At 37.7% G+C, this 27,880-nt stretch overlaps 1 protein-coding gene across 4 annotated transcripts; it reads right to left on the bottom strand.

The window, feature by feature from the left end:
- Window positions 1-277: 277 nt before the first annotated feature.
- Window positions 278-27,880, bottom strand: POC5 (POC5 centriolar protein). Of its 4 annotated transcripts, XM_021531829.1 has the most exons (13): window positions 27,782-27,880; window positions 25,678-25,777; window positions 22,339-22,438; window positions 17,922-18,069; window positions 11,564-11,736; window positions 11,014-11,190; window positions 8,867-8,971; window positions 7,966-8,145; window positions 6,669-6,831; window positions 3,798-3,916; window positions 3,098-3,208; window positions 2,086-2,262; window positions 278-689 (listed from the first exon to the last, which is right to left on the bottom strand). In XM_021531829.1, the coding sequence occupies exons 3-13, from the start codon at window positions 22,420-22,422 to the stop codon at window positions 651-653; spliced, it is 1,476 nt and encodes a 491-aa protein (XP_021387504.1). In that variant the 5' UTR covers window positions 22,423-22,438; window positions 25,678-25,777; window positions 27,782-27,880; the 3' UTR covers window positions 278-650. The 4 variants fall into 4 exon arrangements, with proteins under 4 accessions (XP_021387504.1, XP_021387501.1, XP_021387502.1 ...); XM_021531826.3 differs by lacking the exon at window positions 278-689 and having other exon boundaries at window positions 1,935-2,262; XM_021531827.3 differs by lacking the exons at window positions 278-689; window positions 27,782-27,880 and adding an exon at window positions 27,454-27,514 and having other exon boundaries at window positions 1,935-2,262.

Below are 27,880 nucleotides of genomic sequence, written 5' to 3'. Positions count from 1 at the left end.
ATCAAGTTCTGCAACATTAGCTTGCAAAATGAAAATGTTTAAGAATTTGATGGACTGGTACCTCACCTAGCATAAACTGGACCCTGTGGTGTGAAGGATGCTACCCTGCTGTTCTCCATTTAAATACAGCATATAATTAAAGCATGTATAAAGTATAGCATGTCAACTATACTTACTTGCATAAGCAACTAAAAGTGTTTGCAAGAAAAAAAAAATAATTTTCGCTTGAACATAGATGTTAATATCATGTGGATTAAACAAGAGATTCAGACAAAAATCACATTGTATTCTTTATTTAAAAAGTGCACTAGAGATTCTGTAAATAAAAAGTGCTTGTCTTAATAATAAAGTTTGGAGGTAGAACAACTGCTCCAAGTTCTTTTTTCCCCCTTCAGGTTTTATTATAAAAGCACTTAAAAAAACGTCATTTTTTAGAAAAGGGTAAAAACATGATATGCACCTTAGGCCTTGCTGCATCAAATATGAAAAGACTGGCAAAGAGGTACCTTGATTAAAAGCCCTTACTGGTGAGAAAAACAGTCAGACAGTTCACAACTTTTATTGACTGAACACTGGTCTGAGTTTGGCCCTGAAGCACTCGCCCAGCTTGTCCTGTGGGTCTCACAGCCGTAGAGCCAGAAGAATGAAGTTCAAAGATACTTATCAGCACTGGCTTGTGATATCGTTTGCTGAAAAGTAATCAGATACATCAAAACACTCAATAACACAAAACATTCACATTTAAATAGCTCTAGATGAGCTGTAGTTTAAAAACAAATACCTGCAACCTAGCAAACTGAAATACACTTATCAAGAAGGAAAAGAGAAATAATCATTTAACAGCAAAAGGGTTTTTTTCCTAGACTAAACTAAGTATTTAGAGCTTTTGTCACCTCAATCTTATTTCAAGGTTGTTTTGTTTTAGTTTTTTACTATACTGTTCACAATTTTCCCCTGTAGTGCTAATTTAATCGTGCCAACTTTCCTTTTGAAGTATTTGCTATGAGGCAGTCCCTGAAAGATCTCTGAAAAGGCTTGCAATTTTATCAAGAATTAGTTTTCTGCCCATAAAACTAGCCACCTTAGTATAATAACAAATAGTCATTTGCTTTTAATCAGGGTAAATTCTGTTCCCTCTCAAATTAACTCAAGACAAATACCTGACTTAAGAGTCTTATTTGCAGAATGGGTATACAGAATATATCTCCAGGGCTGTCACAGTTATTTCATTTTCAGAAGTCAGTTTTTGGTACAGTAGTTCAGGTGCTTTCCTCATCACACTAGTCACAAAATCTGAATCCAGAAATTGTTCTTCATGTAATAATTACCTCACTAAATCGTGAACTCCTAAGAACATACAATTTAAATATTAATTTCTGCTTAGGAACCCAAATTATTGAAAGCTATGTGCAGCAAGCCACATGACTGTGAGTCATAGCAGGAAATGGGGGCCTTTTCTGCTTTTGGTACTGCCATGATGGTGAGTAGACTGAGGGTGCTTGGGAAATTGGGAGGAAACACAGCCAGGATAGGTGACCCAAATGGACCAAAAGGATATTCCAGACCATGTTGCACCAAGCTCAGTGTATAAAGTGGGGGAAAGAAGCAGGAAAGGGAGGGGCATTTGGACTGATGCAGTTTGTCTTCCCAAGTAACCATTTTGCATGACGGGGCCCAGCTCTCCTGGAAATGGCTGAACACCTGCCTGCTCATGGGAAAAATTGAATTAATTCCTTTCTTTGTTTTGCTTGTGTGCATGGCCTTTTCTTTCCCTAGTAAACTGTCTTTTTCTCAATGCATGAATTCTCCAACTTTTACCCTTTTGATTCTTTTCCCAAACTCTCTGGTGGGGGAGCTAGTGAGTGGCTGCTCCCACTTGGGCTTGGCTGCTGCCTGGGGTTAAACCATGACATCTCCTCAGCAGTGCCTTCTACACAAAGACAGTAAGTACCCTTTGCTGTTTTCAACAGGCCTCAAGCCTGAGCTTTGTTTAATACATCTTCAAAAGGTAATTTTTCTTCAAACTATTACCAGATGTGTTGTAATAAAAATACGTGAAGAACATAAATATGCAATCTGATTTACCTGAGTGACTGGATGATGCTTCTCAACAATAACTGAACTCATGGGTGGAACAACTCTCCTCACTGTTAAACTCCTAGAAGCTCTGGATTTTTGTCCCATATCAGCTCGACCTGTGATTCGAGCAGTGATTGTTCTTCCTGCTTTCTGTTGTGCAGATGTTATTATTTTTGCCATGGGCTATAAATAAATTAAATACTAATTAGTAAAAATTCTAAACATAATATTTACAATGCTATGTGTTTCTGCTCAGTTTTATTTGCCACATGCCTAAATGGAACATGTGATGTTGCAGGTAGTCCAGTTACATTACACAGGACTGAATTTGCTCCACCTGGCTGCAACCAGGATTACTCCATTTTTTTTCTACTTGTGCAATAGTATTTCAAGTAAATTACTTCTGCCCTGAGGGAAGCAAGACTAATTTGATAAAAATCAAGAAGCATGGATAGTTTAGCTTTGCTTGCTGACTGCATGCTTAAGTGACAGCTGAAGGTATTTCCATCATAGTGGAAATCCTTTCTAGAAATGACAGAGCAGATAATAAAAAAGCTCCCATGCATACAAAAATGCATCTTTCTCTGACAGCTGATATCAAACTGTGTCAAATGCAGAAAAGAAAGGAGGGCAGTTTAGCATGAAGCATAGAAAAGGGAATGAGGGAGAAATTTCAAAGAACAGGATAATGAGACAAAGCACTTTCTAAAACAAAACATTATCAAGTCAAACACCGATTGTTCCTGTTGCACTATACCTGAGTGCACTCTTCTAGTCTTCATTTTGCCACACTGCCCTACCTACAAAAAGAATATAAAACTGCTCCTAGAATAAATGAGTTTATGTAACATAAATGAGCATTTTCAAGCTAGTGTCTTCATACTGCTCTGTAAACTCTGTGGCAGTGTATTCAACTACATACCTGTGTTGCTCTGAGAAATACAAAAATAGCAACACCCAAACTAATATTCGTTATGATTATGCCCTAAAAGGAAAAAAGTTAACTTTAGCATGTTACCGGTTTTTGAGTTGATGTCACACCAGATCCTGATGTGCTAGTGACGATAACTGGAGAATCAGAATCTAGTCTGGTCTCAGGAGTGCTTGCATGAGCCAGGTGGCTACAAAACTGAAATGAAACCAGAGTTTACACAGAATGAGCACTACTTTCTAGAAAATACAGTTACACTCCTTAGATAGCCAGTTTTCTGACTATCCCAATTGCTCTTTTAATTGTAATGTCTTCGCAGATATTTTATCTCTGGTGTTACTGTCTATTGTCTAATATAAAATTATTTGTCTAAAAACTCTAGAAATAGTGTGAATAACATTTGTTACTATTAGAATGAAAAGTCAGGAGAGAGGCATGCACATCATCTCTGTTCTAACCTGCTCTCTAGCATGATACCATTTTTACAGTGGGAAAGTCCAGAGCAGGTCCAAAACAACTATGCTACTAGATGATGATCTGGCTAAGTTGGTATAAGAGGACAGTAAGTTCAGTTCCCTCAATGTCTGTAAGTGTTACCCCACTAAAAAAGAAGTCTGAAGTCAAGCCAGGTTTTCATCTTTCGAGAGTATATTAAATTCAGGTTTTTGTCCCATTCACACCACCTGCATGTTTCCTTTTAGACCTGGGCTCTTTTAAAAAAAGCCCTAGTCAAGGAATTTCTCTTTTGTCACTAGGAAATACAATTCTGTTCCAGCTACATGCTTACCATGTTTTCCATCTGAAGAGCAGCTGCTGGTGGAGGTGGTGGTGAGGGTTGATTATATTGTGAAAGAGGTGGCCTTCCTGCACCAGTGGGAGCATGATCATTTCTCCTGCTTCCTGTATCTATTATTAGAAACACAAAGTAATGGGATAAGCACATAATCTAGCTAACCCTAAAAGGTGGGGATATGGGAGAAGATAATTTACAACTAAAATTTTAATATGTCTTTGGGATTTCTGTATAATCAAATAAAAAAGAGCAGGATGTTCTTTACAGAGGTAGGTAGGTAGACAAATACAAACATTCCTGTATTTCACCCTATTTTGAGATGCTTATAAATGTTTTTCAAAGGGCTTGTTTCTCTATTATGTCTCAACACCCCTGTGGCACATGTCACCTACTTGTAGTGCAAAAAACTGAGATTCTTCCTACTGCTTGCCAAAACTAAAATCAGTGTGCAAGAGCTGCTCTTATCCTAAGAGACGAAATCCAGTTTAGATAGTAAATTACAAAGGTCATTTGCTCATTACAGGAACTAGAGTGACACCGTGTGGTAGTTGTGTTTGGTGTTTTAATTAGCTGAAATAAGTAGGAAAAATAAAAGGAAGGTGCTTCAAATCTGTGTAATAGATTGAAGATGTCAAGAGTGAAAGGATACCAGAATGTGCATTGTCTACATATCTATGCGTGTACACATACATTAAGCTTAAGCAAAGACAGGACCAATGCACAGTTACAGATCAGTGATCTGATCTATGTTACTGAAGAAAAACTGTATTAGGACTTTTATAAACAAAAAGTTATGAATTCCTGTGGCTTCAGTGTTCCTTTAAATACATGAAGAGGTTAAAATAATCTTAATATACTACTAACTAAAAAAAAAGTCAGCAAATTAGGCAGGTAACTTTAACACCATCAACACTGACACTAAATATTATGAAGCCATCAAGTTTGTGATATATGTACACTATTAATAAATACACTATAATGATATATGATATGTATTTTGCCTGTAGACTGTGTGTATGTTAAATGTATATTAAAATAACTCAATAATAGATTTTTAGAGGTGAAATTCTGCATTTTATGTCCAATGACAGCAGGTGGCACTGCAGTGTTCATATAAATTTATAATTGCTGACTGATTGTGGCACATGGAAGTTTTGATGTCCACAGATCAAAAGACTAGAAACAAATCACAATCATCTTCATGTTTGCAGTCCTCCAGTGTCCTGATCACTGTTCTGCCTGATTAAGAATGCAGATCAACAATTGTTCAACCATATTAAACAATTATGTAACTAACTTCATTAAAACCACCATCTGGTTGTAAGCAAAAGACAGTATGCCTGGGGCAGGGAAGAAGGTGGTACCAGAGGTGGTGGAAGCTGATGACTTGCTTGGGACCAAGGACAAGAGAGTCTGTGAAATGTTATGAAGCCTGATTAAAAAGCATAATAGTGGACACACAAAGAAATTAATTACAGGTATGCTAACATCCAGCACAACAAAATCTTTAGGTGCTGTGCTAGAGAAGACTATCAGTTCGAGCTTCTTAGTAAAAATCAGGCAAAATCTTTGGTCCATGAAACTAAAGGTTTGGGCACAAGTATTATAGAGCTCAATTTTCTTCATTTCCTTACTACTTACTCTCATTTTAATAGATCTACAGAAACAATGCTTTCACACCAGTCAATTAACCTTCATTATTAGGGAGACCTGGTGTCTATTGCATGTTTTTTGAAAACAATAGACAAACAAATAAAAGATAATGCTTCAAGATAGAATAATTCTTAATTAGCAACATAGTGAAAAAGTACTTGGGAAATGCCCTGTAATTTTATTCCCAAACCCAGTATCTTCATGAAATCATTAATTCTTAACCTTCTACAAACACTGATCCTAAATTTTTACTAGCACAGAGCTACTATACTTTGCTAATGTCACATTAATTTTCTAAGCAACTGCACAAATACCATTTATGTTTAACAGGCTTAGACAGCTGCTCAGGAAAGCATCCTCTTGCATGTTCTTCAGGTTTTTATTTCCTCTTCCTATCTACCCTTTTTTGGTGAAGATTTTTTCTAAAGTAGTTCAGAAACTTCTGTGTAAGACTGTTAAATTTAGCAACTGGTAGTTACTTGTCTAAGGCTATTAACCACTGCTGCCACTACAGATGGCTGTTGAGCCACACGTATAGCTGTGGCACTCCTGCTGGCACACCTATTTTCTCTTTGACCTAGGCTGCTGCACGATTATGTTCCCACTGCTATGGACTGTCTGAGAGAGTGATTTCATTACATCTGTAAGCATGTGCAGCTCTCCCCTGTGAAGCTGCACAGCTTTTACAGGTATGCTGCTGATAAAAATATACTGCCATTTCCTGTTCTGGCACAGAGTTACAATTAGAACCTGAGAGATTTGCTTGCCCTTTTTACATTCAAAAGCAGGATTAAGAAAGAAGTGACAGCTGTCTGAGAAAAGCTGATTCATGGCACACTGAGATTCCAGAGTACAAAGCAATTTTCAGGATTTTCTCTTCACTGCTCCATAACCTGGTGTTTTAAGAAGTTGGCCACCTTTGACTTCCTTTTCTGCCTTCAGCTGCAGTTTACCACTCTCCCAGCAATGTGGGATAAAGAGAACATGTTCCTCCTTTCAGCTACAGCTGTATGAAGTCCAGCAACAGTACTTCTCAACATATTCAACAGGATGTTTTAAAGCAATAAAAGTTTACTAAACTCTGTATTGCCAAAAAAATACTCAAAAAAAAAAAAAGATAAAAGGAGCTCCATTAAAACAAACAAAAAATCCCAAACAAATCCAACAAAAATGCACACATGCTACCAGATTAAACCTGCTAGTCATACTAACCAGGATCTGGCCTACTGTCCTTGCTTTGAAACATGGTCATTGCTTCCAGATTCAAAGCACACACACCACGCATAAAGGCTTTCTTTATCGTGTCTTCATACTGATCTCTTTCAGTATGCAGTCGCAGAATCTCAGCTCTTGTCATTTCCAAAGCAGCAGTTAACTATGAAACAGAATGAGGAAACAGATGAGGCCTGATTAAAAAGCCTAATAGTGGACACACAATTCACAAAAAAATTTACAACAAAAAATTTACTTCTTACTTCTGAATGCAAACTACAAACATATTCATCAATTACCTTTAGAAATAATTTACTATATTTACAAACATAGAGGTTTTCACTTGAAGATCTCTGCTTCATCAGAGATGAACAGCTCATTGTAGTTTCTTTATAGTACAGCACAATATTAATAATAGAGCATATCAAAGACAAGACTATCCAAAAGGGCTGTCAGACTCAACCTAAGCAGAAATATATGTTGCAAGCTTTTGTCTTTTACAAGTTGGCATTTGGCACAACCCAGATCTCTGCAGAGACATGGGTTCATTCAACAGAAGAGCAAGCATAAGGGTACATTTTCAGCACCAGTCTCTCTTCTCAAGATACTGTAAATAACTAAAAATGCTGAGAAAAGATCAGAGCAAGTTGCTACTTATGGTTTTGTGCTGTTAAGACAAATATGGTAAGCCTGTTCTTAAAATTCTAGGTTTAATTTCTTGCTGAAATACAAAGCTCTTGAAAGTGATGTTTTAAAACTGAATACTTAGTATGCACCAATACACAGGTTGACAATTTCACCTTAAGCTCTGAAAATCTTTAACAACCTTAATCAGCAAGCTAAAGAAAAATCAAACTCAGTTTCAGTCTTTAACAGAATAGCTATTACAGAAAAAAATTACTGTACTCATCATGATCATTCAAAGTAATAATGGTCTTCTATTTCCATTGTCTCCTTCATTAAGGCCTCAAAACACATAGCCCTTACTAACAGAATGCTGTTAGAAAACAAATGGCATTTCCATTAGTAGGCAAACAGATTTGCCTTATTTCAGGAAAGTACAATTTATTTCATCTATGCAGGCAGATTTGTGACATTTTATATGAGATGCAGGAAAAAAAAAGGCATGTCTGAAAACAAAACAGCGATCTTACATTCAGATCTTCTTGCATACTTGGGAGCTCTGTTCTACTGGAAAATACTTGTGTTTGTTAGGTTTGCTCAGAAAGACATACTTGGGAGAAACAGGGGTTGGGAGTCAAAGAGCAAGAGAAGGAAAAAAAAAAATTGATTTTACCTCTGCAATTTTTTCTTCACAATCATTGGCAAGCTGAACACACACATCTTCTGCCCTTAACTGACAGGCTCTTGCTACGTTGTCTTTCCGTCTTTCTTCACTAACAGAGTGCCATGCGGCCCACGCTTTCTTCATCAAAGTTGTCTGGAAATGTCTATCTGCCATTCTAATTGCATATTCCTTGGGAAGTGAGTACAACCACATCATACAAAAGTTGAGGGTTGTTAAAAAGTTCAGTACTCTCCCGCGGACGATTGTTTTACACATTATTACAAAGACCACAGTAGGAACTCCTTAAGTGAGTTACAGGTCCTGCAGTGAAGTGTTACAAGCAGTGTCAGCAGCTCAGTGTTGCCTCTGCACTTGTGCCATGGCACATTACCATCCTCACCATGAGAAACTTAATAATAAAAGTTGTATTTGTGAACTCCTAGGCTACACACAACAGTGGTCTTATTCAAACCAGTTTAATGACACACAAACAACAACCTCACGTACACAGTATAAAGAGACATATGAAGCCATTTGTTGGGTATGTGGCACATTTGGATTCACTGCGGGAATCATATAGATTGCACAAAGATTGCAGATAAGTTATTGTAAAACACATTTTGAATAAATTTAGACTTCAGGATTGTTTAAAAACTACTTTAAAACAACTGTACTATTCTACTCTATTTCAAAATAGTCAGCAGACAACAGTTTTTTTCCCATTCCAGAGAGAATTCTGACAGCAACATTCCTTTTAGAACTGATCTTTTCAAACTGTTATCTGATATTTTCAAACACATCAAAATAGAAACACCATGATTTCTTCAAACTGTAACAGGAACTGCAGCAGCTCTGACTCTTTCGGATTCAGAGGTTTAATTTTCACTGCATTTTGATTTTGTGCACATACCTCTTGTTTGGCTTTAACGTGGTGAATCCGCCACTGTGTAAACGCTCTCAACAACACTGCTCTCTCCTTCTGCTTTTCTAATGCTCGGGTCAAGTTGATAATTACCTGCAAAAATATTAATTAATTCTATTTCAATATCTATGATCACTGTAAGATCAAAGAGAATGTACTTTATGTCTCAGTTATTTTTCATTTAAAGCACTTGCTTTTAACAGATGCTTTCTACTGAAACTTCCCCTTACTCTATAATCAAGTAAGAAACAATAATCAGAGTTTAAATGAGAAGTAAAATTCTTGTGGCTTTGACACTCAGATTGTGGCACATCTATTGCGTAGTTTTACGAGAAAATCAACTGAATTGTTATTTCTGGTGATTTCTGAGCTACTTTCTGATAATTAAATGTTACTGTAGCATAACCTTAGAAGAACCTCTTATTTCAAAGAGAATTTTAAAAAATCAGAAACATTTTTATTAGAATGTTTCACTTGTTAGAACAGAATAACAAACTAATTTGTTGCTATAAACCAGAAAAATCGTATTAAAAATTGCTACTCTCTTTAAAAATTCTCATGAAATATACTATATAAGCTCATAGCAATTAAAACATTTGAGAGGCAAGATGTCATACTGCATAGAGAGTGCAACTGGGGACTTTTACCAGCAATCTCTAAAATTTAAGGAGTACACATAAACAGCTGAGTTTCCCCAACTGAAAAGTAAGCCAGGGATGATGCAAATTTGGTAGACCAGATCTGACTACTGCTCTCAACTTCTTAAGCCAGATTCTGCCATCAGCCATATATTAACAACTCCAATGGTCAACAGTGACCTATCTTGGGACTTTGGGGAATAATGCAAAGTTATTTTAACTATTGCATAAGTATTTTTGAGAACAACTTTTTATGACAATACATGCAACCATATGTTAACATCATATTGCATTTGTTACAAGTAATAATTATTGAACATACATCAATGAAATGAATGATACCTAAAATTAAAATAGAAAACAAATTAAATTGACAGATTAATTACTTTTGTTGAAAAAGTATCATAAAAATCAATTTTCAATGCTGCATACATACTGCTACACACTAGAACTCTTAGCCTATTTTTGTTAATTAGCATATTTTTGCAAATAAAAAGCTTTTAAGATTTTCAATGTGAAATAAGAATCGAAAACTTGTAATATTTGTGAGGCTGATGGACCTTTGTCTATGTCCTTATCAGGATAGCACAGATTTCATAATTATGGAATGATATGCGGAAGCACTGCCACCTTCCATTCAGGTGATAACAATAGTAATTTTCTATTCAAATGTTTTTTTTCTTTCCCTTAAAAATAAAACTATAAAATCAGCTGAAGAAATAATTTATTTGGCAGCAGAAAAAGAAATAGAACTTCCAAGGTATCATTAAGAATTATGGCACATTAAATATGACTGACATGGAATGATATCCAACAGAATTAGATGTTTGAAAGGTATGGGCTGAAAAACAGTACTAGTTACATGGCACAATACAAGAACAAGGTACTAGTTATATATGGTACAGGACTAATCCAGTTATTGTAATGTTACAATACTTACATTTGCTTGGTCTGTAAGATTAGTCTGTTTTCCAAATGAACAGAGAACACTATCTTCACTCGCATTTTAACTTCTGTAATGTATGTTTTTTGAAAATGTACATAGGAATTAGAAACCCAAACCCAAACAAAGTGTTCTCAAGTACTAGGTGGTATGTTCAGGGTAGCAATAAGAAAACTCAGTTATGTTGTGTGATTGCAAAACTGCCAAGATTTTATATCCACTTTCACAGTTTCAGTTAATTTTCAGGTTGCAATGTTGTCAGCAGGAAAGTGTAAACCAGAGACTGCAAATGAAATAAATGAGAAATGAGAGCAGACTCTAGATTTAAGAAGTAAACAATGCAAAATATGCACATATGATGTGTTTTCATTGTTAGTAGAGACAACTCTATTAGCAACCATGATTATTTTTCTACTATACCATGTGAATGCATTCTTTACTTCTCTATGTTACTTGCTTCAAAAAAAAAATCTCGTTCAAAGAGATGGACCAAAAAAATTAGTGTAGACATTTTTGAGCAGATAGACTGTTAAAATATGAAACTGAGTTACTACCTCATCTTTCCTGCTAATAGAGATTTCATAAGTATGAAGTAACTCTTTCAGGTTTTCCATCTCATTCTGCAGTTGCTTCACTTGTGTGGCATGTTTCTCTTTCTCTTGTCTCATTTGAAGCTTGTGATGTTGAATCAAATTAAGTTCCCAATTTTTCAGTTCAGTCAGAATATTTGTCTGAAAAGTTAAAAGGATGACAGTAATGCAGTGAATTTAAACCATTCCCTCCTCTCTATTATTTTAATATTAAAACCCTTAGCAATTAAGGAGACACAAGTATTTGCAGTGATACCTTCATTACACAGGCTGTGTACAGCTGTATTACCAGACACAATGAACTATTGATATCTGAACATCCCTAATGGAGACAGTTATTCCAAAATATTTTTAAAAAGATAGATATTCTGTGCTACATATGCTTATGTGCAATGTGCAACAAAACCAAAAAATACCATTCTCCCAGCAATCACACTGCAACTTCTCCTGTACTAACTCTACAATACAATGATATCTGTGAATGATTTTTAAGGATTCCATACAATGTAAATACCTTAAAACTTCCACTGCAGAGATCAACTATATTTTCTATTTGAGTGACTTTTCCACCTGGTGAAGTTAATTCAGTCACTGTGGTTTTGCTCACTTCTCTTGGATCATGTGTGGAAGAAGTTGTTTCTGGAAGACCAGGTTGTTCCATACCAGCCTGCTTCATTGATGTTGAGACTGAAAATTAAACAAGAGAATAAGAAACAACACTCTGGCAAAGCTGACTGGTCCACATTCTAGATGGAAGTTAGAAGACAAGCATTAGTAAAAAGGAAATAAAATATTTATGACATCAGAAACTTCCTTTTCCCACATAAGAAAAACCAATCCAATTCTAATACATGATTCCTGGACACATATATTTAAACTGACAATCCTATTATAACATTAGTAAATTCAAAAGTAGTGCTCCTTTAAAATACAGTATCTTAATATAAGTTAATTTGAAAAAGAATGATCATGGCAAGCACTAAAAATACAGCCTAAGAATAAAATAAAAAATACTAGAAATACTAAAATTACTAAAAATAACATCTCTAAGTAAAGGCTTCTTGACAGTTAACATCTGAGATCAACAATCTACAAAGTGCTGCCTTTTTTCTCAATGAGCCTGTAAACACCTGAGGTCTGTGGTGTTCCTTTACAAATTCACAAATTAGCCTATGGATACATTTCAATGTTAATGTGTACCTGCATCAATTTTTCTTAAAGCCTTAAATCTGTTCATCTAATTAGTGTTCAAGCAATTTGAGAAAGGATGTATCTACCATGAATTTATATAATGCCTTATATAATGAATCCTCACTTTCAGGAGTTGTGGCTAGGTACCACTCCAATAAAAGTTAATCCCTGCCCAAATGCTAGTTTGCATGTATTTGAGATGAGAAAAAGTTAATATTTAACTTGTGTGGTAAAATATTGCTTTATATTTAGTTATTCCTCACAGAAAATTTGTTATTTCAGTTGATAATTGAATAAAAGAAAATTAGAAAGAAGATGTATTAGTAGTTGATGGTTGATAGGTCTCCTTTCCTAAGGAAATGAGAAGAGCTGTCTGGCTAATACTGTCTACTATAAAACTACTACACTCATTCTCTGAAACAAAAGGGAAATAAGGAAGAATCATGATGCAGAAGCAGTTACAACTGCTTTTTAGTATTTCTCTCAAGGTAATATACAACCACACATCATAAAATTAACACCAGCTTGAGCTAAAGGAGTGCCATCTAATTCTAAATGTCCTACCCTATTACAGAAGCAGAAGACCATAAAGAGATTATTCCCCATCACAGAGTAGATTAAAATCAGATTTTAGTCATTATTTCTCTTGAAAATGACAGAAGTGTTGCTAAAGTAGTGGCAGAATTTGAATACCTGTTGCTTCTAAAACTCCATATGTGACATGCCAGACAGATGATCCAGATTACGTGAAATACACCTAATTTCTGTGATGAAGAATCTGGCTGGCATCTGACAAAAAAATTATCTGGCACTCTTACCATTGCCAAATATTCACAGTTCTGTCCTTCACCACTTTTCCCCATTCCTGCATGTCACTCCTTCTTTCTGTTATGATGTGAAATGCATAAAGATTTGTTTTTATTTTCATACTTCTACTACTTGGTTAGATTACAAAGATACCCTACACAGCACAGTTTGCAAGATCCCTTCCAAAAGAAAAAAAACCAAAAAACCAAAACCCCCTGCAAAAACAAAACAAAACAAACAAACAAAAAAAAAAACAAACCAAAAAAAACCCCCAAAAAAACCACAAAAAAACCCACAAAAAAAACCCCACCCAAAACCCAACAGAACAAAATGTAACCAATCAAAACAGGATATTAAAACAGACTGATAACTGCCATAATCTGAGAATCACAGTATTACTAGTTCATCACTCCCTTCCTCTTAATCTTCCCTTTGGACAGATTATCCTAACACAGCTTTCATTTCTCTCATTTACCATAGGATGTATAATATCTTCATTGAATCCACCAAGTGTATATATTACATGTTTATAACATCTTATGAAATTCATCTTGGCCTTCCAGCATTGCCATAATTTTCTAGCTGTACACACATTAATTTCTTATTTCTAATGATCTCCTTCTGTCACCTCTATTCCTTCCATACGAATTATATGATGTCATTCAGTTACAGTGCGCTAAGGTATCAAGGATACTGGAACTATTTGGATATGGTAAGTATAGAAATGCACTATATTAAATAACCTCCACATGCATTTACTCCATCTCTAGATGGAGGTAATGAAATTAGCTGTTTATCCAGATGTCTGTTACTACTGTTGAGCTTTTCTGTGTTGTTCTCATATCTGACTTTTTCTGCTTTTATTAAGTAAATAAGCTCTGACATTGTTCTCACACATGGCATACTATTAGTGGCCCAAGCTGAGTACAGCAATTTGTTAAAATGTTCTAAGAAGTTTAATGGATATATATTGAGGACTGGCAGGCTTGAAGAGAAGCATTTTTTTCCACTCTTTGGGTATGACTCATCATTGCACATCTCTGCAACAAATATTTTACTGCTCCAGTCTTAGTAATTTTCAAATTTAATCAACTAAACTGATAACAAGAACAGGAAATCAAGTTTTATGTTTCAAAGTTTAAAAACATTTGGACACTGAACTGAACTGAATAATACAGAATGTTCATTCCAATTACTTTTCTTATTTCACTGAAAGCTGTTAGGGAAGATACCATGTATACTTAAATTTTCTGCAAATAGAGACTATGACTAATCCATCATAATGGCAGCATCCAGACCAAAGAATACTTCATAACCAAAACTTCATTTCAGAAGGCATCACATGGCATTAAAAACTCTGTTGGTCCCAATACTATCACATGGAGAAGGGGAAAATACATTGTAAACTTGAGAAGCTCTGCACAACAGCAAACTTTCAGATTTTAACTCCATGCTCAGCACATTAATTAGTTTTGTTTTACAGTTATAGAACACTAACCCAATAATTTATGATTTCGTTAGTTTAACACAGTAGCAGCTTTAGAGGCAAATGACAAAAAGCTTGATTTTTAGCATGAACAAGCAAGCAGTGCCAAAAGATTGGAGTTTAATAAAAAAATTGTGTTCTTCAGAAAAAAAACTGATAAACAATCCCGCCTGATCAGCATTAGAGGCAGAGTATTAAGCTTGAATTTAAGCATTAGAGGTATAGTATGAAACTTGAACAGTTTGCTCACTGTTCATTCAAAGTCATATTATTACCATAATAAAAAAAGAAGGAATTCTGAGGGCATTAACATTGTGGCCAACCCTACTTCAATACATAATCACCACCAATCAATATCAGTGATTATATAGCAGGGTTCCAGATTTTGATCAGATCTTTTACTAAAAGTTGAAAAAACCTTTAGTACAGCTAGATTGTTTCCAGCTGTATCTCTAGGAGGTATGACCCATGTCTCTCCCAGACTGAGAAGACATAGTGATATTTTCAACAGCAAACAGATATTTTGATAAAGTAGCAAAGCAAAGGAAACTTATTTATAGCATGTAATTGAGAGAAGCAGGATGAGTGTGTAAATATTCTTCTTGTCTCTTGTGTTCTCTGGGAAGTTCAGAAGCACCTTCTTTATTATCTTTAATCAATGTTTTTTCCATTTTGAAAAGAACAGATGAATTGTATTTTGCAGGGTGCTGCCTTTTGCAAAGACAATAAATATCTGAGAGGTTCCTTGTAATGAGCAATACAACTCTTTTAATGAGAACTACAATGCAAAATTTTGATCACCATTAAGTATAAGACTATTTCTTTCCCCTGTTTCATGACAATTAACAAGAGCTCGCAAATGACTATTCTAATTTGATAACACCAGGCAAATTAAAAAGGTAACACTGTTCAAATACTTCAAAAGAAGCAACCAAGGGAATGGAATTTTGTCCTCTCACTTCTATGGCCATAAAAAGCATCAAAGATCTGACAGGCTACATGTTTAGCCCCATGAAGTGGTTTGACATTGGCTGGATGCCAAACTGCAGACACCAAAGCTGCTCTTTCACTCACTCTGCAGCTGGACAGGGAAGAGAAAATATAATGAAGGGTTCATGGGTTGAGATAAGGACCACTGAGATCACTCATTAAATACCATCATGGGCTAAGCAGGCTCTAATTAGAGATATGAATTGAATTTATCACTAAAAAAATGAGAGCAGGATGAGAAGTAAAATAAGATCTTAAAACACCTTTCCCACATCTGTCTCTCCTCAGCTCTGCCTCCTCCCCCAGTGGCACACAGAGACAGGGAATGGAGGTTATGCTCAGCTCCTCACACCTTGTTCCTGCTCATGGAGAGGAATCTTTCCCCTGCTCCAACATGGGAGACAGTTCTCCATGAACTTCTCCAACATGAGTCCATGCCATGGGCAGCGCTCTCCGTGAACTGCTGCAGTGTGGGTGACTCTTCCATGGGGTGCAGTCCTCCAAAGACAGGCTGCTCCAGTGTGGGTCTCCCACGGTGTCACAAGTCCTACCAGGAAAGCTGCTGCAGCATGGGCTCCTCTCTCCACAAGTCTGCAGGTCCCTGCTCCAGTGTGAGCTTCCCATGAGGTCACAGGCTCCTCTCAGACATCCACATGCTCCAGCATGGGTCTGTCTCCTCCATGGGTTGCAGGTGGATCCCTGCACCCCCCTGATCTCCATGGGCTGCAGGGGCATCTGAGCTCCAGTGCCTGGAGCAACCCCTGTCCCTGCTTCTCCAGTGACCTTCGTATGTATAGAGTGTTCCTCTCACAGCTCCAGCAGCTGACATTAACTGCTCCACAAATCAAGAGCTTTGCAAGTGTACTTGAATCCTGACAATCTGTAACTTATGACTGATCAGCAATGGAAGAATATTGAAGAAGAGGAGGTAACATTGAAGAAGAGATAAACACTGCTCATGGAGCTCTGGGAAGAATACAGGGAGTGGCCACAGCTGTTTTAAAGAAAGCTGAAGTTATCTCAACACAGGAAGGGGCTCTGGGTGGCCTTTGTTTTCCATAAAAGACTGCACCAGTTGAGTGGATCAACTGGTTGTGTAAGTGGCCTTCCTTAACTGAGAACTCTGAATGCATTTCTGGGCCACTCAGACAAGCATGGCTCAAGCCAGTGAAAACAGTACCAAAATGAAGCAACCAGCAAAATGACCTTTCAACATAGCTATGGACTTGAGCTGGCTTTAACCTACACGAACTGTCACAGCAACTGGGGAGAGCTTGTGTCATGATAGTTCATATATACAGAGACTGGCAGCAGGAGTCCCAGCTGCACTGCACTCATTCTGCTTGTGCTGTAACTGTTTCCCTAAGTCCCACTCAGATTTTGGCTCACACACGGCTCTTGCTAAGGCCTGGTGTATCCTAGGAGTGGTGCCATGAGGTCAAGGCAAGGGCAGCAGGTAGGCAAAATATGATTGACAGAAGTGCTAAAGGTTATTACGCAGCTGTCTCACCTACCACTTGCTATCTTCTGCAGTCTTAATCCTTCCACACAGATTGTCTAGCAGTCGCTTTAGAATTTAAAAACTTAAATAGTATCGACCAAACTTTCAAGTTGGAGGGTATAAATATGTCACTTGTTCCTCTAAACAGTAGACTTAAAGCCATCCACAAAGGTTATAAAAGCAAACACAGAAAGATAGTTTTTAAAGTCAGTTTTTCCTGATTATGCTTAACTTCCTAGAAAATAAATAATGCAGGTGTATGTGTTTTCTATTTCTTCTGAACCAAAATTAACAGCAAAGCAAAATTCTCAATCTAGACACTAGTGACAGAAGCAAACAAAACAATCAAAAATATCCATGTTACTAATGCATCACAAGATGCTAAGTTTAGTGTCTTGTGATGCACTAGTAACACGGATAAATAAAATACCAAGCAAAAAAATAAAATCAGAATAACAGGATCGAACTTAAAAAGTAAGAATGACATTCATGCAGTGACATGATTAGTCACTACACAAAGCCCTTTTAAGGTAATTCTCCCTTCCATTGAATCATTGTTTCTATATGCATTTCTCTATCACAGCCATACCAGCTGGAGCAAAATCAGCTGTGACCCTTTAAATTCAATGAAGCATACTGTAAGTAAGGGTACCCCTTTTTCTGTTATTACATCAACCATCTTGAAACATCTGCATCACAAAACACAATGAACTGTCAGCACATCAACACTGTCATCTGAAAGTGATGACTGAAAGAGAACCCTTCAGGGTATCTTTCTACACCTCTTGTGCAAAATGAAAATTTACTACAAATGAGGTACATGTATTTTTCAAACTACAGCTATTAAAGTTGTATAATGGTTCTTGTAAGCTCAACACATAGCCTTGGGCATACTACCTGGATTACTACGATGACTGGATTCATCTGTTAACCTGGAAACTCTGTCAGGTGGTCTCTGTTCTGAGGCAGGGTCTGGCAACTTTGAGACACACTGTTCAAACTTCGGAGCCATTACAGTAAAATGAAACAGCTCTTTATATTCATCCTGTTGCAAAGTGGTGACAAAGAATTATAAAACTACAATTACATGTATAAAAATTAGGCATATGTAAAAAGAAGTGCAAATTATTTTCTATAATTTTGAGAGGTTTATTTTTATTATTAGAGTATTTCCCCTAAAGATGCAAAAGAGAGTTGTTTTCCTACAATGACTATAATAATTTAACTTTCTCTTATTTAATGTCCATATTCCTTCTGGTTACAACTATACGTATGCACTGTAATAGTCACACAGAAAGACTCTGCGAGATTCAGCATTGGATACTATAATAGGCATCTAAAACAAGAACTGGAAAAAATCTGCTGTCCCAGATCATGTAAGTTATTAATCAGCCCTTATTCTTTTTAATCACTACTAGTAGTGCTTCAAAGAAAAACATGTATTTTTATAGCCATGACAAAGATACTACTGAACACAGTCACACTTCACACTGTAACATTACAATTTCTTTGGTGGAAGTTGTAAAGCCAATCATCAAAAGAGATTTGATTATACACAATTTTGTTTAGAGTGGATATAATTATCCTCACCTTATATTATTTATTTTTAAAATTCTACAAGTATACAGAATGTGTATATATAACTTAGAAAGAAGCTTTCCTATTAAGAAGCTATAAACCTATCTAACTGGTATGTGGCATCACACTACACACCAAAGTAAGCCAATTAATATCTTTTGAAACCTCCTAATGAAACAGATTTTCAGCATGAGTTCATTGTGTTCATTGTGAAACCGTAAACAATCTGTATTATAGCTTAAACATACAATCTAGTAATTAAACAAATACCAGTTACTTACTAAAACAAATAAAATCTACTAATTAAAGATTGGGAAAACAAAGCCCATTGGAAAATACTAAACCAGGTCACTAGCAGTTATTTTTTCTTCACTTAGTATTGTCATATTAGTTCTGTTCAGTATCCTAATGAGGTCAAACCTCAGAAACCAAGTGTGAATTCAAAAATTAATTTCCTCTTAAACCTGGGGGCAGTTAGAGTGAAAACAATCAATGAAAGGTACCAATTACATGCAATATGTTTTTGTATCTAACAACTGAAAACTCTCAGTGTAACTGGTATATTTTTGTGTGCTTCAACTAATTAGACAATTTAAGAAGCTAAATTTGGATCATTTAATCTGAATTCTAGTTTCCATTTAAATGCCCATCTCCCATCTTCTAATCTATCATGTTCAAAGTAAAAGCCTAAATAAATGTTTATGAATCTATAGAATTAGAAATACATGATCTATCTTTTGGACATGCAAGTGTGTCATATTCCTTGAAAAAGGTATAGTTAGCTGCAAATCAACAAGTTATCATTTTTTTCCACAGCCATATCTTTCTAAATGTATACAGTTTAAATTTTATAAGATATCAAAGGAAGAAAACAGATCTCTTTAGATCTGTTACTCAATCAGGAACTACATGGAACCACACAAAACTCCCTGCAGCAAAATCTCAGCTCGGTAAAAAAGCAAATATTAGCTTTAACTAATGAAAATTAAATGATTCTGCAGAAGATGTTAGATTACATCTCTGTCTTCTTCTAAGAGATCATGTAACCAAATAGCAACTTAAATTCTTCCCAACAAAAAAGTTAGCTGCCTCCATGATAATTTTAGTCAATTCAAAGGACCTAGCAGGTTAAATGTCAGATGCAAGTGGGTGTCTCATGTTGAGTCACCCAATTTATTCATTATCACACAATCTGTCCTACTATAGAAATGCCTAACATTCAAAATTCACATATCAGCACGTATCAAGCTACGTCAGGAAATTTCTTTCAAGTTCTAACTCTTTTATTAAAGCTCAGACAATAATCCAATCTGTACAGGAATATGAATGTTTACGTGCCAACAAAGTGTCAATAGACAGCATCCAGTGACAAATCTGTAAAGAAATTATTATAAATTACAATATTATAACACTGTTGAAATGAAGTTTAAAGGCAAATATTAAAGAAAGCACAGTATCCCTGTTGTAATCAGAAACTTAGACGGAAAAAAAAATCCTGGAGACAGCAGTGGGAATATGTATGGAAACACTGAGTGATTAAGTGTATTACCTCAATCTTAAATACTCCATAACAAGTATGCTGCAACTGGAATGCAATATTGACCAGTATATTTAAAATAAAACCATAACATAATTAACAATATATCTTTGGTTTATTATTGTAGTTGTGCTTTAAACAGAACTTTCAAGCTGCTCTGTCAACTGCAAACAATTCTGTTCATGTAAAAACTAGAGGAATATAATTCTATGACCTGAAGGTCTGTGTAGTTTTGACTATTTAATGCCTTGGTTTTGTAGAAGAAAACATAGTGATGCAATGGACAAAAGGCACAAAAAATCAGATATTTTTCATAATTATTTTCTATTTTTTAAAATTAAAATCTACAGATACTGCAAAGGATTGTAGTCAAGGTTACAAGACAATATGACAAGAACAGATTGAATCGATAAAGTCTTGCATAACAATTATAAGTAATGGAAATTCTCTAAAAGCCAGTGGATTTCTCTGTAAGGAAAAAGTAACAACCTGGTCTCTATCTAAAAGCAACACATCAAAAAGGCCCAAACAAACAAAAGAGAACAGACCTTCCAAAATTATCTAAATGGAGTATTTACCTGTCAACATTCATATTGATCAGCTGTGACCTCAGTGCTCTTCTTTTTCAACAGTAACAAACTCCTACCAGGGGTAGCTTTGGGCTTGTCTAGTTTGGAGAAAAGGAGACTGAGGGGCCTCATTGCTCTGCACAGGTTCCTGGGCAGACGAAGTGAGATGTCCATATCATCTCCCTGGGACCCAGTGATAGAATGAGTGGGAATGGTTCAAAATTGTGTTGGGGAGGCTAGATTTCACATTAGGAAGCATTTCTTCACTGAGAGGGCAATCAAACACTTGAATGGGCTTCCCTCCCTGGGGAGACTGTTTGATGCCACAAGCCTGTCACTGTTTAAGAGGCATTTGAGCAATGCCCTCTAATAACAAGGTTTAACTTTTGCTCAGTCACAAAATGGTCAGACAGTTTGGCCAACGATTGATATAGATCACTTCCAACTGGAACTATTCTTCACCAGACACATTCTCATTCACAAAACAGTCACTCATTAATATAAGTTTATCATTCTCTACAAGGTGGCCTTAGAGCCTCTGTCAATCCACCAGGTCATAACAGAAAATTCTGGTCCTTCAAAATTTGTAGCATGATGCTTCTATCTTGTTCTCTGACTACAAAAAGCATTGGAAACACAGATCCATTACTATTCCTAAACAAAGATTATTAAAACTTATCCATGAGATAAAAGCACAAATAGAGAAATATATGAACTGCAGAAATGAATTGCCCCTAAAAATCTTGTTTAAAAGGTACAAGTCAATCCAAACGGTAAAAAAAGGAAGAAGAAAACCCCTTAATTAAACAGCGCTGCTGCTGTACATGCCTATTTCACCATGTGACAAATGTGGAAATGCACTGCCACAGGGCAAGGTAAATAACAAAACGTATTTTTGCCAAAACTGTCCTGGTTTGGACTGTACCCTACCAAAGGAAATAACACACAATCTACTATGCAAATAGGAATAACCAGTTATTAAACTATGGAAACCTCTTGCTTTCAAAAGAATGGTACAAATGATACTTTATCCAGTATCATTGCATCCTCTTGAAAGCATGATGGACACAGAAAAGGCAATCCTCAGTATTACAGTTGCAGAATGTCCTAATGTATTTGATGCAAATAGTTAAAAAAAACAAAACAAAAAGCAATAATTTCTTTTCTGTAATTAACTTGGCCATAATACTACTCCAATGGAAATAAATCCATTTAAAAAATTCAGTCTTTACAAAACTGAATCATGGGGAAAGCCTAAAATATAGTTACTCTTCATCTCTCAAAAGTCATGGGTTTCTATCCTACTGTGACAAATTCTGGCTTCTTGATAGGACTTAACACAAATAAAAAAATAACACTAGGGAAAAAAAAAGGTAACAAAACTACCTATTTTACTTGCAGCTGATCAAACTCTAAAGATTAGGTAAAATTTTTTACATAAATTTCTTGTGAAATACAAAAAAGTGTACATATTTTAGTATCAGTATTTTTGCAGTCTACTTTGCTTCATTTCACTAATATTTTTATTATTTTCCTGTATATTTAAAATATAAAAAAGATGCACATTTAGTTAGATTTCCGTAAATAAAATGTCATGACAGTAAATCAAATTATATTGCCTCTGTCGCACCTGAGAATCTGAAGAAACAGAACTGTCCTGAACACAGTCATCTGGGAAAACTGGAGTTGTGCTTTTCTTCTCATCAGATGACATTCTGCACAAAGTATTTCTATAAAACAGTAGAAGCAGAACTTAATTTTTCAGTTTCAGTACGTAAGCATATATTAATCAACATTTTCCCCAGAAATAGATTCTGCTGTAACAACTGGATCAATGCCCATTCTGTGCACTTAACTGATTGAATAGTCCAATAATCCTGGAAACCATACTCAAACCATACTCAAAACAATGGAAATATTTTCACTAAGTTATAAGACAAAAAGGAAAGACTCCAAAGCAACAATATCAGTTGTTGCAGTTACAGATACAGATATACCTCCTGTGTCAATCTCTCATTTTTTATTCACACCGTATTGCCTTTTAGTTTATCAGGCTGTTTCAGTACAAAATTCCTACAGAGCAACATAAGAATGCATAAAGCTACACTGTGCCCACCCACTACATGACCTCAACCATAGCCCAAGGTAAGATAGTACCCTGAACACTCCTGTTCAATACCCTGAATCTTACTGGTCAATATCAGTGTCCCATCACTTTTTTTGAGTTTCAGGCCCAGGAAGATGAACAGATATGGAAGGACAAGTAATACCTTATGTTCAATAAATGTCAGTAATTCCAGCAATATCTTAGCAATACACTGAGGCATTCTTTGAATATTTGGGAAGTAGGCAGTGTTGAAGAACTGAAAAGAAGCTTGAAGACCTTGTGTAAGATATATGTATTTCTTAATCAACTACAGCCTTGTATGGGTCCTTCAGTGAAAAACTGAAGCTCTTGTGATAAGATTTGACAGCATAAAGGGAAAAGTACTCTAAAGGATATGGCAGGGGAGGGAAAGATGAAAGGAATTAAAAAATGAGGGGAAACAGTATAAAGCAAGGTGAGTTTGTTAATGAATGAATGGCAGTGCAATATAGGTACCTGATGCACATGAAAGACAATTAGACACATTGACTAAGGAGCTGTCAGGAAAGAAGGCATGCCACCATAAATAACCAGAGGAACTGACTGACTGTACAATGTAGCAAACAACTTGCAAGGAAAATTTATTTTTAGAGAGATCTTTACAACTGTCAATTATAATATTCTTGTTTTTTAAACAGATGCATTTTCTGACAGAAATGTAAATTTTAAGTCGCTAGTTGTACTGTCATAAAACTGGCAGGAATATCCTACTTAAACACCATCAATGTTTCTCAAAGTATCAGAACCCCCACATAGTTCTCTATATAGGAATACAGATAGAAATTAACTAACCTTTTGTTCTTTGAGCTGTTCTATACACTGATTCTTCTGGCAGCATAAAAGGTCTCTCTGCCATGGATATTTATACACCTTTCAGAACAGCAAACTCATTTCTGTGCTGATGATGGATGTTTAAAAAAATGGTATAAAGACAATTTCAAATGCTGAGTTTTTCTGTAGCTCAAGGTTCAAAAGACATGATTACCATCCTGCTGAGACCTCATATACCAACCACATTTTTAAGTACAAAAAATGGAGTCTAATGACGGTTTACTTAGTACTTTTTATTCCTGTATAACTATGTGTAGATGACAGAAGAAATACTACCTTAACCAGCTCAGCCTTTTTCATTGCCTCCTGGTCTGATAATTTTCTTCTTTCCTCTCTCACATGAATTATTCCTGATATATACATGCTTGGTTTTAGCCTCTCTACATAACAAAGCAGGTTTGTACTAACACTCTACCTTCTTTTAGCTGATAAAGTCTTTCAATACCAAAAAATACTTCAGCAATCTTAAAAAGTCAACTTCATATGCTTTCCTACATAGTTTTTCAAATTGTGGATCCTGACTACTCTAAAAACCCTGGATCTATTCAAAGATGTGTGTATGCATTAGTGAAGATCACAAAGAACTAACTATCTAGCACTTTTAGGAATTACATGTGTACTTGCAGCCATAAGTTTGAAATATTGCCAGACCTTCCCTTCTCAGTACACTTCAAAAGAACTAAACGATTGGTTTTTCTGAGAAACAGGATGGCAAATGGAATTCAATGTGAACACAGGTAAGTCCAAGGAAGTTTAAAAGAAAGGTTTTTACTGAAGTTTGTTTAATAACTTAAGACCACTGCTCAGAATTCTGTTTTCAGCTCTCTAAGATCATGCCCCTTACACACAATCAAGTGGATCTAGATCTCTACTTGTCACCGAAACTACTCTCTGGTCTTCCAAAACTCACAAGTGACAAAGCAAAGCGACCCATCACATACAGCTTCCCCTAAAGGCCCTTCACCATCTTAATTGCCCTCCTTTGGATGCTCTTAAATAGAAGAATGGCTCTCTTTTACTGGCACCCAGCACTGCCCCCAGCACTAGAGGTGAGGCTGCCCCAGAACAGAGCAGGACAATCCCCTCCCTTGCCCAGCTGGCCATGCTGTCCCTGATGCCCCCAGGACACAGGTGGCCCTCCTAGCTGCCAGGGCACTGCTGACCCATGTTCAACTTGCAATTGACAAGGATTCACTAGACCACTTCAGTGGGGCTGTTTTCCAGCTTCTCATTTTCCAGTTTTTTGTTACATGCAGGGTTGCCCTGTCCCAGGTGGTTTTTCTGCCCTTGCGGGAAATCAACAGCCCTACTTAATTTATTATTGTCAACAAACTTACTTTAGTGCCTGCATCCAAGACATTTAAGAAGATACTGAAAAGCACCAGGCCTAAGATGGAGCCCTGTGGACCCTCCTAGGGACAGGTCCCCAGTTTGATGTCACCCTATTCACTGTAACCCTCTGTGCCCACACCGTGAGCCACTTACTCACCCATTACATAATGTGCTTATCCAGCTGTGTGCTGGACATTTTCTCTAGAAGGATACTAGGAGAGAAAGTACCAAAAGCTTTACTGAAATCTAAAAAGATCACATCAGCTGGTTTCTCTTGATCAATTAGGTGCATCACCTTATAAAAGGGAATAAAGTTTCTCAGGCAGGATCTTCTCCTCATGAACCCATGCTGCCTGTGATCGATAACTGCATCAATGTTGCAGACAGAAGCAGAGAACTCATCTCTGCCTTGTCTATGTCCCCATTTGTGAGGTGATCATCCTCATCATGTAACAGGCTCATGTTATTTCTGGACTGCCTTTTATTATCGACATATCTTTAAAAACACTTTTACTGTCCCCACAGTACTGGCCAGCTTCAAGTCTAACTGAGCTCTGTCCACATAATTTCTTGTCTATTATGAAGAGCCGAATCTCTGTATTTCACCCATGTAATCTGACTTTCCTTCCACTGGGCATATGCTTTCTTTTTTTGCCTTACCTTCAGAAGATCCCTGCTCAGCCAAGCCAGCCTAAGAATAACTTGTCAGCTTTGATCTCAGTGAATAAGCACTAAGTACCACAAAATACCGGATAAGTTCCTAAAAGAGAAATCAAGGGATATTAAGAATCCACCACCGGGTCAACAAGCTAATTTGCTAAGCTGCAAATCATTATATAGTGAAAGACAAGTGAGAAGAACATCCTCAAGCCTAACAGGTTCTTCTAAACTCACCCGAGTATCTGCCAAAATATGTTTCTGACTTCATTAAAGATTCCTGCTAACAGCAGCAGTTTCTTCTCAACTATAAGCATACAACTGCAGTAGTAACACTGCTACTTTTAAAAAACAGGATGCAGCTATAAAGACCTCGGTCTGACTCGGCATCATTGTTCTCCTCAATTTTGAATTAATTAAGCTGTGCTTAGGTTTTTGTGGGTTTGGCTTTGTTTTTAACTAAAGGTGATGCTTTCCAAATAATAACATAATTCGGATCAGAGAACACAACACCTAGGAAAGAGAATCATGTAGTGGGTAAGGTCGAGACAGACCACACTGGGCCATCTTGTCCAACCCTCCTGCTTGAGCAAGGTCATCCTAGAGCACATAGTACAGGATTGTATCCAGGTGGTTACTGAATATATCCAATGAGGGATATTCCACAATCTCTCTAAGCAATCTGTTCTGGTGCACGGTCACCTGCACAATATAGAAAAAAGTTCTCCATCATGTTTGGTGGAACTTCCTAACTTCTTGTGCATCAGTTTCTGCCCACTACGTCTCATCCTACTCTTTGGCACCACTAGGAAGTGCCTGGCTCCATTGTCTTGGCACCCTCCCTTCAGATAATCATAGACTTTGATGAGGTTGTCTCTTAAGACTGAACAAGCCCAGCTCCCTCTGCCTTTCCTTCTAAGATGTTCCAGTTCCATCATTATCTTTGTAGCCTCTGCTCGCTTGTTCCAGGAGCTCTATGTCTCTCTTGTACTGAGGAGCCCAGAACTGGACACAGCACTCCAGGTATGGCCTGAGCAGGGCTGAGTACAATGGCAGGATCACCTTCCATGACCAGCTGGCAATGCTCTTCCTAATGTCCCCCAGGATAGCACTGTCCTTCTTGGCCACCAGGACACGCTGCTGGCCCACGGACAGCTTGTTGGCCACCAGGACCCCCAGGTCCTTCTCTGCAGAGCTGCCCCCCAGCAGGTGCCTGGGGCTGTTCCTCCCCAGGTGCAGGACCCTTCATTTGCCTTTGTTGACTTTCAGATGGTTTTCTCTGCCCACCTCTCCAACCTGGCGAGGTCCTTCTGAAGGGCTGCACAGCACTCCAGAGTGTTGGCCATTCCTCCCAACTTTGTGTTCTCAGTGAATTTTCTAAGCAGGCATCTGCCCCTTTATCCATGTAATGGACGAACAAGTTAAAAAGTTCTGGGCCCACTATTGAACCTTGGGGGACACTGCCAGTGATATAAGTGCATCTCCTGTCAGCAGAGGCAGAAGATATTCATTCTCTTTAGTTGCACCTCCTCGTTTTTAACCTCTCGCCACAGCAGCTCCGCAGCGCCCGCACCGCTGGGACCGCGGCTGCCATGGCAGCCGGGACAAACACCGGCAGTCCGCCCAGTGTCCACAGAAACCGAGGAGGCACCGGGCTATCAGGAAGCGGGAAATACGCCGGATTACGAACAGGAGAGTCTCCTTTGCTTTTCTTATACAGGGCTTTTAAGGCAACCAGCCCAACCAGAGGGCAGGGAGTGCCCACCTCAGGAAACTCACCTCAGGAAACTCGGGGTGGGGTTGCGGGCGGCAGTGCGGCCCCGGGGCAGGAGCGCTGCGGGAGGAGGCGGCCCCGGGGCAGGGATGCTGCGGGAGGACGCGGCCCCGGGGCAGGGATGCTGCGGGAGGACGCGGCCCCGGGGCAGGGATGCTGCGGGAGGACGCGGCCGCGGCCCCGGGGCAGGGATGCTGCGGGAGGACGCGGCCCCGGGGCAGGGATGCTGCGGGAGGACGCGGCCCCGGGGCAGGGATGCTGCGGGAGGACGCGGCCCCGGGGCAGGGATGCTGCGGGAGGACGCGGACGCGGCCCCGGTCCCCCCCCGCTCACCTGCGGCGCAGCCCCGCCGGCCCGGCCGTTTCAAACGGCCGTCACGGAAGAGGAACCGCCTCCGCGATTGGCTCAGGGCTCCTTTGCAAGGCACCCTCC

This window comes from Lonchura striata, chromosome Z, assembly GCF_046129695.1.
Source record: "Lonchura striata isolate bLonStr1 chromosome Z, bLonStr1.mat, whole genome shotgun sequence".
Taxonomy (NCBI): Eukaryota; Metazoa; Chordata; class Aves; order Passeriformes; family Estrildidae; genus Lonchura; species Lonchura striata.
This window is presented reverse-complemented; position numbering and strand designations above follow the sequence as displayed.